This window comes from Acyrthosiphon pisum, chromosome A2, assembly GCF_005508785.2.
Source record: "Acyrthosiphon pisum isolate AL4f chromosome A2, pea_aphid_22Mar2018_4r6ur, whole genome shotgun sequence".
NCBI classification, from domain to species: Eukaryota; Metazoa; Arthropoda; class Insecta; order Hemiptera; family Aphididae; genus Acyrthosiphon; species Acyrthosiphon pisum.
In genome coordinates this window covers 68,127,500-68,144,721 of record NC_042495.1, presented here as the reverse complement: position 1 = coordinate 68,144,721, position 17,222 = coordinate 68,127,500, and the positions used below count along the sequence as shown (strand labels likewise).

The 17,222-nt window shown below is 30.7% G+C and overlaps 1 protein-coding gene across 1 annotated transcript in view; it reads right to left on the bottom strand.

The window, feature by feature from the left end:
- LOC100168329 (cadherin-89D) overlaps nt 1-17,222 on the bottom strand; it is a 90,618-nt gene that overhangs the window by 9,294 nt on the left and 64,102 nt on the right. The window contains exons 3-7 of the mRNA XM_001943842.5: nt 1,351-1,481; nt 1,118-1,267; nt 839-947; nt 391-728; nt 92-298 (exon numbers count right to left, since the gene is read on the bottom strand). Of these exons, the coding sequence (XP_001943877.2) occupies nt 92-298; nt 391-728; nt 839-947; nt 1,118-1,267; nt 1,351-1,481 (935 nt within the window). The remainder of the gene's footprint in view (nt 1-91; nt 299-390; nt 729-838; nt 948-1,117; nt 1,268-1,350; nt 1,482-17,222) is intronic.

Here is a 17,222-nt window from a genome sequence, read left to right as displayed (position 1 = left end):
TTTGCTTACTATTATTGAGTATCGTACGTAAATTATATTATGTAAACAAAATTCAATAAATTAACACAAAAAAAAAAAGCCACAAATTTACTTTGAGCAAAAATATATTTGATGGGAGCAAGTCTGCGTCAATCTCCTTATCGAGGAATACCCTGGCAGATAACTGATCTATGTGAAATACGTCGTCATCGAAGTCCGGCGTCGTCAAAGAATACCGGATTGAAGCATTGAGAGCGTTGTTATCGTAAAATGCGTGAATCGGTGGGTTGAACGGGATTTCTTGGAGTATTCGTTTTCCCTGTGTGTTAACGGTTTTTTTTTTTTTAATACATTTCAAAGACAACGAAAAAATGTTATAATAAGCTTGAAAGATATTCCACGATCACTCACCGTTATTGGAAAATGCTCCTTGAATTGACTGTGATACACTTCACTCGTAAATTTCAGCACTCTGGATTCATCACGTTTCACTCGTACGTCGACTACCGTACTGGCATTCCTGGACGGAGATCCCTCGTCTTTGGCGTACACTTCCAACAAGAATTGTTCGTCTCCGCCGTCGAAGTTGAGCGGCTCTTTTAGTACCACCGCCGCGGAACCATTGGCGTCCATTACCAATGAAAACTTGGCTTGAGACTTTGAAGCAGCGATTAGATATCGTACTTCCGAGTTCGGCGTGGACGGCTTGTCAGCGTCTAATGCCTTTATTCCCCGTACAACGGTTGTTCCTGCGGTAAAGTATTAACACTTAGTGCTTGTTTGATTATAATGACATTTATTTTATACAATCCTAAATTATTATAAATTGTTTTTAACATTATTTTTAACACATAATTACCGATAGGCGTGGTTTCGGAAATGTCGGCACCGTAAGGTGAATTCACGAAGTATGGACTGTTGTCGTTCACATCGTCCACGAACGTGGTAATAACAACTGATGAGCTAACCTTCAATCAAACCGTTTGTTGTTAATATTGTGTTTAATAATTAAATGTTAAATTTTCTTTAACTAAGAGGTATCGAATGTTAAATTACAAATTAAAAAATATAGAAATGTTTTCATAAATCGTAAAAATAATGTTACACGTATTACAATAAGTGAGAGAATAATAATTACCGAAACATCTTCAACTCCACACACTAATTTGACTTTAAGTAATTCGATGGGATTTGGCCGGTCGACTAAATCATCTAGTGATCGAGCTAATCTCAACGAAATCGTTGTCCTATTGATTGTACGGAATTTAAAATATGCCACATCATCGTGCTGTTGAATAAATATTTAATACAAATAATAATTTTAGTGTTTACGCTGTTTGTATTTCCGAGATAACTGTATGCAATACTTACACTATCAATTGGTTGCAAACTGAGGTTTCTCCTTGGATGCACTTCGATCTGCATCACCTCAGAACCAACTGGTGTGGTTTCCGATAACCTGATAAATCTGAAGTGATTGTCGATGGGATAAAATTGGCAACCTATTATGACATAATAAATAATTTGTTTAGTATAAAATATTTTTTTGTTTAAAGGCTTAAACTTGTAAACACAATTACACAAACAGAATAAATATTCTGGATCATTGGGTTTTACCGATATTACATATATTATGTATCTTATTTTTAATATTTTGCTGTTTGAATTTCACCACTAAATAATCCAAATTTATTTTAAAATGTTATATTTTATTGTATAATGATTTTAAAGAGAAAAAAGGTGGATTACGAATAGTAACAATGTAATATATTAAAATATAACTAAAATACATAATATCTTTTCACGGATATTTTCATATACAGTCAGTATAATTCAAGCATAAATGTTAAGTAAAAAATACTCAATAATTAAATCCAACGCATAAGAGTTATACAAATTAAAATTGCTCCCCTAGCTCCGAATTTTATTGAATTCTAATCTAATAAAAAATTATTAGTGTTCAAATTTGAACGAATATTGATCAATTGAAAATAAAATCATACGACTAAGGCCTACAAATAAATATAATTATGGTTTAAATAATTATGAAATATAAAATATGTAAATTATAATAGTGAACACAAAGGAGTATTCAAAGTTTTATATCATAGAAGGCTGATAAAAATAATTAATTCTATTATAGGTACTAAATGTGAAAAAATATTTTTAAAAAAAATGTAATAAAAAAATCATTGTGAAAAAACATATTGCAACAAAAAATTTAAAAAACAAACTATATTGTTAATTATTATATTATATACGTCATTATCAATATTTTCAATAAAAAAAACAGTACATTCGGCAAAAAGGAGTGAAGCAAAAATGTCTTTTTTAATATTAAAAATTAATTTTTTACGATTTTTGAATTTTACTAATTATTACCAGATGGTCATTAAGCTTAATAATATACAGAAATGAACAGCGTCACGTGAACGATTAAGCAAACAATATTACCCTAAAATTATATCACAAATTATTGTTTACTCTTTTTATTGTTTGCTAAATATTGGTCTCACGTTACAAGTTAAATATATTATAGCCGTGTTATGCTTGTTGAATCCGTTGAGTAATATATACATAATATCACAATATTATTTATATACAATAAATATGATAGTTGTAAACTGTAGTAGTTCATTACCGAATAAGTAGCTAATATACTAATAGGGTAGGTTATGCATTGGGCAAACTTTTGGTCCGCTTTTATTGCGAAAAAATGTGTTAATACCAACACATATATAAATATAAAGTTATTATTTTTTAAAAGATATTTCAAGGAAGATGCAGCCCTCTTACCCACCTATAGCCAACAAAAAAAATGTAATCCCGACGAAAATTACATACCAATGACTAACTTAATGGGTAAATAATATAGTTCTGACATCGACGTCTGAGAGAAAATAATATGTACCTAGTGTGAGGAGTCGATAACTTAGTTAAAGTCGATGTGACGCGATAGTATGTGGTTTCGGTATAAATAAATTTAGGCACGGTAACAGGAGGCAAAAAGTAATTACTATACAGATCAGCTCGAAGAAAATAGAACATTTTTTCTTCTTCTGACTTTGAATAGATTTATTACATCGTCCGATTCCATTGAGCTATAACAATTCAGAATTATATTATATTTACTATTATATAATACCTACCAACCTATCGCGCAAACAATAATCAACAGAATAAACTAGGTAAGAAATACATCACAATATCACATCCACATATGTGTAATAATAAATAATATAGTGTAGCAATCGATTAATGACGCCGATCAGAAGGTTCATGTTGAAAAGTGTGATAATTCAATTATGATTAAAAACCAATCGTTTCTTTTGTATTATATCGGTGTCAATAATAATATTTGTAATATATATTTTCATAATTTTCATTTGATTATGTGTATTGATATTACTTCTCATTATTTATATAGGTATGTATAGACATAATAGATGTTATTGTAATATTGTCACACATTAATGTACAATATGTGTCAATATTTAATAATGAATAAGTTTTATTGAATAATTATATTTCACAAGCAATCAAAATTCAGTCACTATAATATGAAATGTAATTAAATGTATTTTTTGAATTCAGCTTATTTATTTTATACATTGTTATAAAAAGCGATTACTTTAATAAATTTGGATGAAAAGTTATTGAAGAAAATAATAACTATGCTTTCAAATATATAAATAAATAATATGTAAGATAGTAATGGTTTAATAACCGATGTAACTACGATGAATAAAAATAAAAAGCAGGTAAGTGGATGTCGCTCTGCTGTACAGTAGATTACAAGTGGGTCATCGTATAATGAATTGTATTAGACTTGAATTAAATAATATAATATCATTGTATAAGAAAAACGATTCTGAGCGGAGACGGTTTGTCAGTCTAGATATTTTATATTGTTGTTAATGTAAGTTGAATTTATATTATTATATTATTATATTATTATTTTTTATTCGTTTCTAAGGTGCTAAACAAGGCGTTAGAAATTAAAATCCCATTTTTAACGTTTTTTCGTAATTTTCGGCGGTTTTTTCACGTGGCATTAAATAAATATTGATAAAACCGAAAAATGACCTCTTTAAATTACCATCTTGATCCAATTTTCTAAAAGATAAGGTACTATATGTTGAAATCGAAGCACTCCTTCTGGCAGAAATTTTGAATACAGAATATAAAAAAAAAAAAACACCATTGTAAAACCAATAGCTTCCTCGCCCCGCTCAGAATCTAAAATAAAAATAAGTAAGAAAATATACATAAAAAACAAGATATTATATTAAAACGATACATAATAAATATTATATATTATGTTTTATTGTGTTTATATTGAACGGTAAACTAAAAAATTGTTTGAATAAGTAGTATTATTTTAATATCTGAGAGACCTATACAAAACTAAATAACTATACTACCCGACTGAAAATTATGAAAAGTCGTAGTTTGGCAATATAGTGGGGACTTAGCATCTCACATGGGTGAAAAGCCGTTTTTATATTATTTGTGTGACAAAAGTGACTCGCAAAAGCGACATGAAACATAAAAGTTCATTGACGGATTTACACTGGCGATCGGTCAGTTTGCATAAGGTCGCTTCGCCATCACACTTCTCACACACACTGGCTGAGAAAAGTACGAAGTCTATAAATTGTATTTGAAGTAAATGAACATGATGGTTTTTGTATATGGGAACAGTCTGTTGAAGTGATAGCGGTCAATAAACCATATTTTAAATTTTCATTATTTTCATTAAAATATTTAATTGTACATTCACAATTATTAGTGTTTGAGTAGATAATGTATAATGTTGGATATATAATGTGCCTCCATTACTCTACTTATATGCGATTGACTCTCATGTTGTGTACTGTCATACAGTTCATCATATCTGCGCCAAACAATAGTAGCGCCCCTGGCAAGACGACAATTTTGCGCCTCCCCTTGTCCTCAAAAATTTGTTGATTTTGCGCTCCTCGATTCATTCAAAATGTCACGCCACTAGCAGGTGCCACCTTGCCAAGCCCTGGGCCCGGTTCTGTTGATCATACCTATCGTATAAATAATGGCTTAAACATCGTTGATCATGTTTAGTTTTTTGACGAGAAAATAATAATTAATCTATTTTATTTTATAATGCGAGTAGTAAAATCACCTCACATTTTAATAATATTATATTATATTATAAATACGTAAATAATCGTTTGGCTAATACTCGGTCACATTTTATGACGAATTTATAATAACTAGGGATAAGACGTTATGGAAAAATAATTAATAGTATAGGTATTAGTATATTATGGATAAATAGAAGTTTCATAAACAACAAAAATAGTATTAATTGCTACGATGATAATCAAGTTAAATGCTTCTATTTTCCTATAGGTAGGCTATAATATAATATTACAATCTGTATTAACCGACTCCTACAGCCCTACCGGGCTGAAATTAATCTGTCTACTTATCTATTGTTTTCCATTTTGCTTCACTTGAAATATATAAAATAATCCTTTATGGAGACAATTACAATGATTCCTTTTATAGTTTGCAAATTATTATTAATGCTGGACATATTTTTAATGTTAACACAAACAAAATAATAGAGATCGATTCAACGAATCATTAAAAGCCGACCTAAATCTAACATTGTTCAAATTGGTAGTCGTAATTATGTGTTAACATAAAAATAATACGTCCAGAATTATAGGCAAATGAAATTTTCAAATTATTTTGTAGTTAAACAATTATAAAATGTTCTATTTTTATAGCCGAGAATTCACATAAAGTTCATACTATAACCAACAGGTCTGAAAAAGCGGGTAAGTATATGACGCTCTGCTGTACAGTAGGTTACAAGTTGGTCATTGTATAATAGATTGTATTGAACTGGTATTCAATGATATTTTATCATTGTATAAGAAAAACGATTCTGAGCGGAGACGGTTTGTCAGTCTGGATATTTTATATTGTTATTAATGTAAGTTGAATTAATATTATTATATTATTATATAATTATTTTTTGTTTGTTTCTATGGTGCTAAACAAAGCGTTAGAAATTAAAATCCCATTTTTAGTGGTTTTTCGTAATTTTTCGGTGGTTTTTCCCGTGGCATTAATTAGTTATTGATAAAATCGAAAAATGACCTCTTTAAATTACCAACTTGATCCAATTTTCCAAAATATAAGGTATACTATATGTTGAAATCGAAGCACTCCTTCTGGTAGAAATGTTGTATATAGGATAAAATAAAAGTAAAATAAAATAAAAAATAAACACCATTGTAAAACCACAAAAAAAATATTTAAACACAGTTTTATTTTATATCCATTTTAAGTTTAAATTTGGATGAAAATACAAATTTTAACCAAGAATAACAGTTTTAGTAATTGTGTTGTTATTTAAAAAATATTATTCATGTGTATATGACACTTTTAGAGTATATTATAATATTTTATATACATAATGACATTTTTAAATGTAATTTTTTTATCAAAAATAACATATTGTTGTACTAATGCCTTATGGTAAAATAAATAACTTTAAATACAATATCATCACATGTACTTAGTAATATTATAGGCTGACAGACCATCTTCGCTGAGAATATTTTTTCTTATATACAATGATTTTATATCGTTGAATTCAATTTTAACACATCCATTACAGTGACTCTCTGACACCTTATGTACTGCAGAGCGTTACCCACTTACCCGATGTATTAAGGTTACTAATATTAAATTATTGGGATGTATAAAATAATTCCCACTGAAGTTGATCGTAAAACAAATTTTATTATTGTTCTGGTTTGTTTAAAGGAGTAGAGGATGCACCAAGTAGGCAATTAATAATCTCCGAAAACCAATTTTATTTTATGTAAAATATTATTCGATTCATAATAATATATAAAACATCTGGTAGGTAATATCTTTCGATGGAACATCAACATAGGCAAAATAATTTTATTTCAAAAAAGCCACTCAGATTATACATCACTACAACTGTTCTGAGCTATCTACACGCATATTGTGTTCTTAGCTACCTTTGCTACTCTCATTAATACATAATAATAATATTAAATAATAAATCTGTTCAACATGACGTTTTGCGCAAGATTCGTGATTACGAAGACGTGCGATTGGACGACTGTATTGGACGTCAAGACGTAGCAGCGAAGCAGCGGATCGAGTCCCGCTGAGATGCTACTCATTTTGTCGTATAGAGGATCTGCCAGACCTACGGACCTTCCAACGGATCTGGGCCGTAGATCGCCCAGCGAGCAGTGTCCGTCACGACGACCCTATCGTCGTTTATGGGGGATGTGAGGGCAGCCCTGAGCTCCTTCTCCGGCATCGATGGCGACAAATCGACTGCAGACGTCGGTATACTGGTTGTGAATATCGACTTAAATTCGATCAACGGTCAACGTTCGGCAAGTTCTAGACGATTTGCAGCGTGTCACGGTAGGTGGTTATACGAGGTGTACCCGTTGATCGGCGAAACTGCTGTCTACGTCGTTGGCCGACCGACCGCGGTCGTGAAGTTTGTCAGTCTGCGGAATGAGTCGCTGTGCGATAAGACCGCGGTCTTGGCAGACGGTTGGCTCGTTGTAGACCGACAGCCGACGGAACAAATCTGCACTGCGACCTCCGGTTCAGTCCCAAGCACCAGGCCTTTTCGAGTAGCCGTTCGACGTGTTAGGCGAGTCACGTCATCGTCCCCTATTGCTTATCAGACAATCCCCACGACCCGAAATCGTAACTGATCGGCCAAACGTGAAACGCACTTCGCGGCTAGTCACCGAACCAGCAATTCGGCATGTGACGGCCTGAAGTAGAAACCAGTCGCACACAAAGCGACTTTGGACGCATTTACACGGGGAAGACTACATTAAATCTGCATGTATCGTGATGATTCGTTCACAATTATGTTATTATCTTTTGTTTATTCATATTATTGTTAAAATTTGTCAAAACGTTTCAATCAAGTGCCTATATCTAATTTTGTCAAATACCCAAATGTAGTATTTTTTCACCGAATTTAAATTTACTCTGTAAAACTATTATCATAGTTGTACAGAGTATATTATGCACGGATCACCGCGGCCAAGTGGAGGTAGCTACAAAAATTGCTTCTTTAAAATGAATTGAATGGAAATTTGGTATAACTTGCGAATCTCCTAATGATTCACGTCCATTGGTGGACCTATAATATAAAAGCAATGTGTATTGAAACTGCAGTGTTCAAGATAAGTAATTATTTTTTTTATACAAGTGTTTGGATTTTAACCACGAAAGACTAAAAAGTAAAAACGTACAAGGGGTTAAAATCGTCTATGAGGGGATGATAATCCCCCTATTACGCCGATGCCTACACGTATATATCAGTACCTACGTATTAATAAAATAAAATAAAATTAATAAAATTTTATTAATTTACAAGCGCCAATATGATGGTACATAATATATGATATATAATGAGCAGAGTGTCGAGTATGTACGTATAGGTGACAATGAATTTTAATTGGGGCCGAGACATTAAAAAAAATATATATATTCTTAAAAATTGTTGTTCTTCATTAAAGTGATTGGAAGTAGTAAACTATCTGCATGATGTAACTACTAATCTTGAGTTTTGAATGTAGGCATGGAATTGTCTGATGTTTGTAGAAACTCTAATGTTCACTTTTATTTACCTACGTTTAAAGGTTCATTAAAGAATATTATTTTACATTAAAATGTATGAAGTATTCCATAGGTGCATTATTGCTAGTTTTAATGTTCTAGTTTTAATGTTCTAGATTAAGTATGCAACTGGTCACTCAAAAATATAGTAATATGAAATCTGAGTAGTTTATCAACACTGATGTAAGTACTCAATATAATGTATAGAGTTCTTTTTAGCAGTATAGTTAATTATTCGAATAAATGTATTCAAACTTTTTTTTTATTTGAATACTATATTAAATACTTTTTGGAAAAAATATTCGAATACATATCCTAAATAATTTTTTTGGAAGTTAAAAATATATTTTTATATTAGTGACAAAACAAATTTTTCTAGTATAACAGTTTTTCCCTTTGAATGAAATATGATTAACTCACGTTAATTTCCAACCATTTATATTAGCAAAAAAAATATATATATATTCTAATAGTATTTGAATACTTTTTCGAGTATTCTAATATGTATTCAGAATAATATATTTTTTATATTAATAATTTTATTTTTTTAATGATATAGTCGGTATATAAAACAATAGTATTCTTTACAAGACTACCTTTTAGTCCCTATGGCATTCGTCAGACATCTGAACTGTAAAACCATTTCATTTCAGTTTCTATATTGTCAAAGGGAAAACAGCGAAATTCGCTTAATAAACTAATAAAGTAATAAACAGTTTATATTTTCTGTTACTTTTAGTTAAATAGTTAAAGGGCTGCACGCTGTAGGTAAGTTTTATTACTTTTATAACCTCTTTCGTGCAAAAAATCTCAAATTGGATTAAACTTCACCTCTTAGATCAAACCGTGTTTTTATATCATGTAGGTTTTTCGGAAAATACGTGTGGTTAAAATATACGCAACACAAATATTAATTATCTTGTACATTTTCAAATATTATATAAGTATCAAAGCCATTAGTTGTCATTTATATTTTATGGTGAAATATAGAGGTAAAATATAAATAAATTATAAACAAAAAATAAAAAAATTTAAAAAAGAATAAGAAAAACTCTCCATATTTTCTTTACTTGAGGAAAAGTTTATGAATCACAAATGTTTTTGGGTTTTCAACGTGATTTTAAAAATGTCGAGGAATGTGTTACGTTATAAGTTAATGTTTTACTTAATTACAAATAATCAAAAAATAAAGTCAAATAAAACATAATTTTAACTAGAGGAATAATTAATTGATTAATTGATAAATCGATAAATCGATAAATTGATCAAATTCAGTTTGTCCTAACTCTTTCGTTTCCGTTCTCTATAAGCACTTTCTGGTAACTAACATTAGAATTCATAAATTCTTTTAAGCAAATAATTCTAAAACAATATTTTGTTTTATTTTTAATTAAATTGTATAAATTTGGTACAAATTTTGGATAGTTAGACTAACTTAGTTTTGTTTATAAGTACAGTAGAAACTCGATTAACCGTCACTGTCGGGATTCAGACTATGACGGTTAACAGAAAATTATTCATAAATGTATATATTTTACAATGTGTGTGTTCATATTTCCATACAAAAATAATACAAGCTACATACTCACTATACAAAATAATCGGTCATTTTCTTTTAATTCTTCCAGACCCGACTCTTTTTGAACAGCAATGCTCCGTATTTCACGGAGAAGTAAGACCTGCGTTGCATATATTATGCAATTTAATTGGGACGATAACATAAAGTGACGGTTAATCGAGTTTCTACTGTAACCACGGCAATGAAAACCTTACGAAAAATCAGCCAGCCTATATATGTGTCCTTTATGCATTCCTAAACGGCTGGACCGATGTTAATGAATAACCTATATAATTAAATTATTTGATTAAATATTTCGATAAAAAAAAATATGTAATTACTAATTATGTATGTGTGTGATTTTCTCATGAGGGTGATGTTAGAAATAGAACAAGCATCAACTAATTGAAATCTTAAAAAAAAAAAAACAATAACGTATAGGTAAATGAACACATTTTACTATCATGGTTTTTTATTTTGGTTTTTTACGTTTGCCTTTATTATAGTTTATGTTGCACACTAAAATATAATATTAAAGAACCTTTCCCCGAAGATGGGTCGTTTTTACTTTAAATTTATATTGTTTATCTACGGCCACCGGCGTTTTTCAATTAATCACGTTTCTACGCGAGATCTCGTGACCTTCATATATATTACAAGTAACGCCTTCAAAATTTTCTGCCATATTGTATGTATATATTTATATTCTACATATACACTTTATAAGAGTATTATTTAAGTCTTGAAGGATATATTTGTTTTCCACCCACGTCAAAATCTCGTCTAATTCAATTTTCTCAAAGTTTATTTGAGTACTACTACTAATACATATTATATGACGCGCATTCTGACCTCAATCGACTTTAGTACACGTACGTTAATATTAATAATACTATGTAAATTTAAAAAATATAATAATATTATTATAATTCATACCAGCTGTTTAATTTGGACAACAATCATTAATAATATTGTCGATAATATATTCAAAAATATTTTTAGCACTTATATGATTTAAAAAAATAGAAATTGCACTTTTGAATTTCAAAGTATCAAGTACAATAATTTATTCTAATATTTTATACATTATTTACATCATTTTTATCATCCTTATAACTATGTGTGAATTTTCTGGTTAATCTTATATATCAAATATAACTCACGACGTGTGCTTATTTTTAATTTCATAATAGTACGAAGCAGAATACTTAAAAATGTCGGTGTTCAAAATAGATGTCGAACACTGAACTTACATAGAATTATATTGTTTATTATAAAGTCAAACTTTTGACGATCCTGTGAATTTTGCTAAGCAAGTGAACGTCCATAATATTTATAGATGACTATGCGCATACATGATTCTAGAATATACCAAGAACCCATTTTTCGTTTGCTATTTAATAATCGATTGTGTGGTGTATTATACGATTTATACAACTTGACAAAAATATTGTATTGTGTTATTATAATTAGGGTAAGGCGATATACATTACCAAAAATTCTAAAAAAAAATGCATTGCATATATGTCAAAAAAATATAAGTATGCCCATAAAACGATCAAATATGACATTGTAAAGTCGTATAATTAAAAATAACTAATCACTTCTCATAATAATATCGTATTTTTTATGCTTAAATATATTTTTTATACTAAGGTAAAGTTTTAAGAAATGTTCTTTGAAATATAAAATTTAAAAAAAATGATTTATTACAGTGAATATAATTTATTTAAAAAAAATTGACCTATAAACGGGCTATAATATAAAAAGTAAACGTATAATTTAATATAACTGTCACACGTGGTATATTGTAGTCATACCAAATTGTTTTATAATTTAGTCTTCAATGCGCACAACTAAGAGAAAAAATATGCGAAATCCAATAATCACCTAACCCTATATTATAGACTTCAAATTTACGAATACGACACCTGCTATGCATAAATATCTATATAGACCACGGCCAATATAGAACATGCCTGGTGTACGGCGGTGGAGGTAGGCTTGCGAGACACTTCCGGGGAAAAAATGTCTTAACTTTTCGACGAGCGGCTGTGTCGGCGATGGCGGAGACGGTGGTGCGGAGGCGTCGTCGACATTTTGTTTTGTAAATCAATAATATCGCGTAACGCACACGGTCGTGCGAATTTCCCTGGCGCCACACGCATACACGCATGCTGATCAATTCATTTATTATGTATATATTGTATTCACATGCATTGATAATAATATGACGTTACCTATATTTATAATATTGTGTGTCGTTTTGGCCACGAAAACAATTGTTTCCATTGTCGGTGATCACCACGTCATGTCAGCGAACGCGAGTATAATATAACAATATATAACGATACGATATTATATAGTGAGCATTATACCTATATTTTATATTATAATATATTATTATTGTAATTTATATACATTGCGTTCACGCTGGAGCGGTATAGAGTCAGTAAAGATCGAGTCCCAAGAGGATTATGCACGTGAAATTAACAACAACAAAATTACACTGCACCGTACGGATATTCTGCGACCCCCACATTATTTGTTTATTTTTAGAAAAAGCATTTATTGAATAGTGTTATACTATTACAAGCTCTAATTTTGTGCAATAAGTAAATTATGCAAAATACTGTAATACACAAATTTTAGGAAGCAGATGACGAGTCAACTTATTTACACGATTATGTTATTTACATTTTAGTCTCTGCACTAAATAGTTACATTTGAGACGTCTATATAGTTAGATTGTCTGGAAGTTTTATGAAAAACATTTGGGAGACCATGAGTTTGGTATTTGATTGCTGTTTTCAATAAACCTTTCGTAATGGTTACATTCTTTTCATTGGTAATTTTAATTAGGAGGTCATCGTGAAGTAATTGATATGTTACATACAAAGGCGCTTTAGCAATAATACGTAGACAATTCAATTGAAAAGCTTGAGTTGTATGGACAATGTAATATTTCATTTGACCGGGTCCCATGGGATTATTCTGTAGTAGGTATATCCAATGTCCATATTACTTATATATAATATATAGGACGAAGAGGGGAAGTGTTAGTAGCCCCGGGCTGCATACAATAATTCAATATAATATTTATTTAATCTGGTACGAATATTAATAAAATATCAACACTTTTGTGATGGTTTCGCATTGCAGCAATACCGAAAAACGTAAATTATAATAATAACTATATAAAGTGCAAAATAAATAAAACTATATAAAGTACAAAAAAAGTGCGTCCTATTCTAAAAGTGCCGCCTAGTGCGATCACCTATTAGGTATGTCTCACCCCATAAATATGCCTCTGGTCACATCCCTTATTACCTGTGCAGTCTATTCGCAGTGTGCATAAATAACAAATTATCAGGCTCGAGATATAAATTCTCTAAAAACCGTCGAAAAATGCTCTAAAATATAGCTGAGAATGTCCATAAAAATTAATTTTACCGTAATATATTATAATGCCCATAAAAATTTACGAATAATAATATTATTTTTTTAATCCAATGTTTTTTACGTATCTACCTAATTTATATTATAAAAATTACAATAAATTGAAAATAATTTAACAAATTAATAACATTTATTAAAATAAACCTAAATTTAAAATTTGTAACATTTTATGAAAATTGTATAATCTGATAAATTGATGCGGCAACGTATGATAATTAATAGAACGATTGGCAATTGGTATTGGAAAACTTGATTAAACCTATTAAACTAAACAAAATGAAAAACAATTTAATAAATTATCTTTCGATAATATTATAAATTAGTTCAATTTGAAGTATATACTAAGTCGTGTAATATACGCATTATAAAACTAACAAAATTACCGAAATATGATAAAAAATGTAAAATAAAAGTTTCACCGTTGAAGTGTCTGTTTCATAAAATACGCTAAGTAGGTACTTGGGAAGCGTTGTCCAAGCATTGAAGTCTAGGCCCTAAATCCATATCTATAGGTTGGGAAGGACGAAGACAAACTATAGGCGACGACGCGTATCGCCAGACCGTTTTTTTTTCATTTCAAGTACCTTCCGATGTTTTCCATATTATAATAATATTACGCAACAGAATTTCCGCCTTGTTCGCACGTGTTGTAGGTACCTATAATATAAATACATATGTAATAATAAATAGTTTATGCACATAGCATAATCGGTTATACGTTTGTCTGTGTGCGTTTGAAGCGATATCGGTGATGTCAAAGACACTGCCAACGTATATTATAGACGCAACCTGTCGATTGGCGTTTCGTCACGCGTTATCATCATTGTCAATTTGTTCGTTATTATTTTTAGCCCCTTCCTCCAGAGTGGTTTCGGGGATAGTATAATATTATTGTTGGATATTGGTGCGACGAATGTTGCGCAATCCAACCCGTGCGGGTTGTGACCGATTTTAGAGTAATAGAGTCCCCTCTCACGCCACCGTAGAACGGTTCAGTGTACGGAGTGATCCTAGTATCCTACGCAGGCTACACACACTTTCCAAGTCTGTGTTTGTGCATTTGAAATTGAAAAAAAAATTTTAATGTTTTTTTTTATGTGCCTCAAAATATTTATCATTTTATCACGCTTCAGAATTTAAAAAAAATATATATATAAATTATTTTTTAATGACAACAAGTAATTTATATATCAGAAACAGAAAACTTTACTATGAACTGAAAACCCTGAGCAACTGCCAACCATAATTTTTGTAAAAATGTAAAGTTATAAAAATACATGATTCTTCGAACTGGGAACATAATTTTCTTTTTAAAACAGCCAAAAATTCACTCGGAAAATTAGTGCGTAGCTGTATAAATAGATCACTCTGTATATAATTATACCGAACGGTGAGGAAAATCCGATCGCGCGCGCACACGCAGAATCATAATATGATATAAAATATCTTGTGTACATACATACACATCAGATCTGAACGTATATCGTCCTGGGCGTTGTTGCTTTCACCCGATGATTCAATTATCTGTCACTTCAGTTATGGTAGAAATATTTTCTTCTGCTTAAAGCTAGTATGTAGGTTCTAACATTGAAGTGGATTTTTTTCTTTTGTGACGCCTTTTCTGCCCGAGACAACTTTTACGTTTTCAAAAAAAATCGATCGATACTGGTTGTATTGCAATTATTAGATCTTCATTCCAAGCATAAAATATTAAATAACGATTTTCAACATGCATAGAATATCAATCGCAGAACTGCAGATATACTTTTAAACAATAATATTATTATATTATGTACAAATATAGTTTCAATTGTTTATAAGGTATCATAAGTAAGGTTCTAGTTTCGTTTTCATTAGGTTTTAGTTGTAGTGTATGCAATCAGAAAATTGTGTGATAAAACAGAATATTAAAACTCTATAAGTACCACACATATTATATAGGTATCGTCAGATTCAATATTTCGATATTTACCTACATTATATTATATTATTATACAACACCATATTATTAATATACTGTCTACAGTTTCGTTACTAAATTCTTCGTTTTTTTCATCAAAATTTCCAAAATAAAAGCGCTGCAATTTTGGACTTTTTTCCAGCGATGTCTCGATAAATTGTATCCCACGCGTAAGTATATACTTTAATTCAAAAACTTCCGAGCTCTACATTTCATATTAATATATCGACGACGGTGTGACACTTGAGCGACAAGAAAATCGACCAACGTTTTATAATACGCAGTATTGTAGTTCGTGTGTACCTACAACCTACGGCTTCGAACAAGAGTAAAAGTGTGTGCGCGTGTCATGTGTCTTGGAAGGTGTATGGAAACTCGGCTAGTCTGGAGCCGATCACGTGAACCGTATTTCCCGTGTTCGGTCGTAGGCACACAGTATTATTTGTATTGTGTGTGTGTGTGTGTGTGTGTATAATATATAAGTAAAATATACATATGTAGGTGCGCGCGATCGATCGGAAAATTCGCGTGTCCCGAGACTGTATTATTATTATTATTGTTGTACTGTCACCGCGATAATACCTATAACTGCAACAGTCACCGTCGATCTGATACAACTACTGTGTGCGGCTAAATTATACTATAAATAGCTTCTGTACTGACAATTGCGGTCGCTTTCGTAGGTACAATACACCAGTGTAGTAGTTGTTATATATTATAATATTATGCGATGTATTTGTGTACGCATAAAAATGCGATTTACGGTCGCGGACCGGTTATTACGTCAAACCCGTCGCGGAGCGTGATGCATTAATTGTTGTTGTTGTTATGTCGCTTTTAAAATGTATTTCACCGTCGTATTGACATTTTATCCACCGCGTACGCGACCGTGTTATTACGACCCGGCTCGGAATTTACCGACCGTCACAACATTATGGAACGATAAGAATAATACGATAAAAGCTTTTCCCGGACTCGTACAACGTCTTATAATAAAAAAAAAATATCAAAATTATTATGATATTTTTTTTAGCCAAATAAAAACTTTCAGGCCTCCTCCCCGGTTCGAATATCGCAAGCGTTATAACTTTTAAGCGTACCTCTCGGTTGAACTGCACGTGTAGCCCCCGACATCATCCGATCGATCGACGATCGCCAAAACATGTGTCAGTATTTTGCAAATCGATTGCAAATAATTGTACATTTATTTTTTAAAATTTGTAAATCAATATTTTTTTTATTTTTTGTTTTTGGAGGGGTGGGAGAAATTTTACAAGTTTTCTCTTCTAAGTTCTAATCCCACATAATATTAATATATCATTAAATTGAAAGGTGACATCATTAGTTGTATGTGTTATCCCGATATGGTTTTTGGCAATATTTTAATTTTAAAGCGAGTCATAAGAATATTGATCAAAATATATGAACACCACTGTAGTCACAATACAATTATGATACCAGAAATTTTAAATTTTATATTGGGTCGATTAATAATACTAAATCTAACGAAACTAATCGTGAAATGCTGATCGTAAATAAAATTGACTGTGTTACTACACTATTGTAAACGGAGACTGT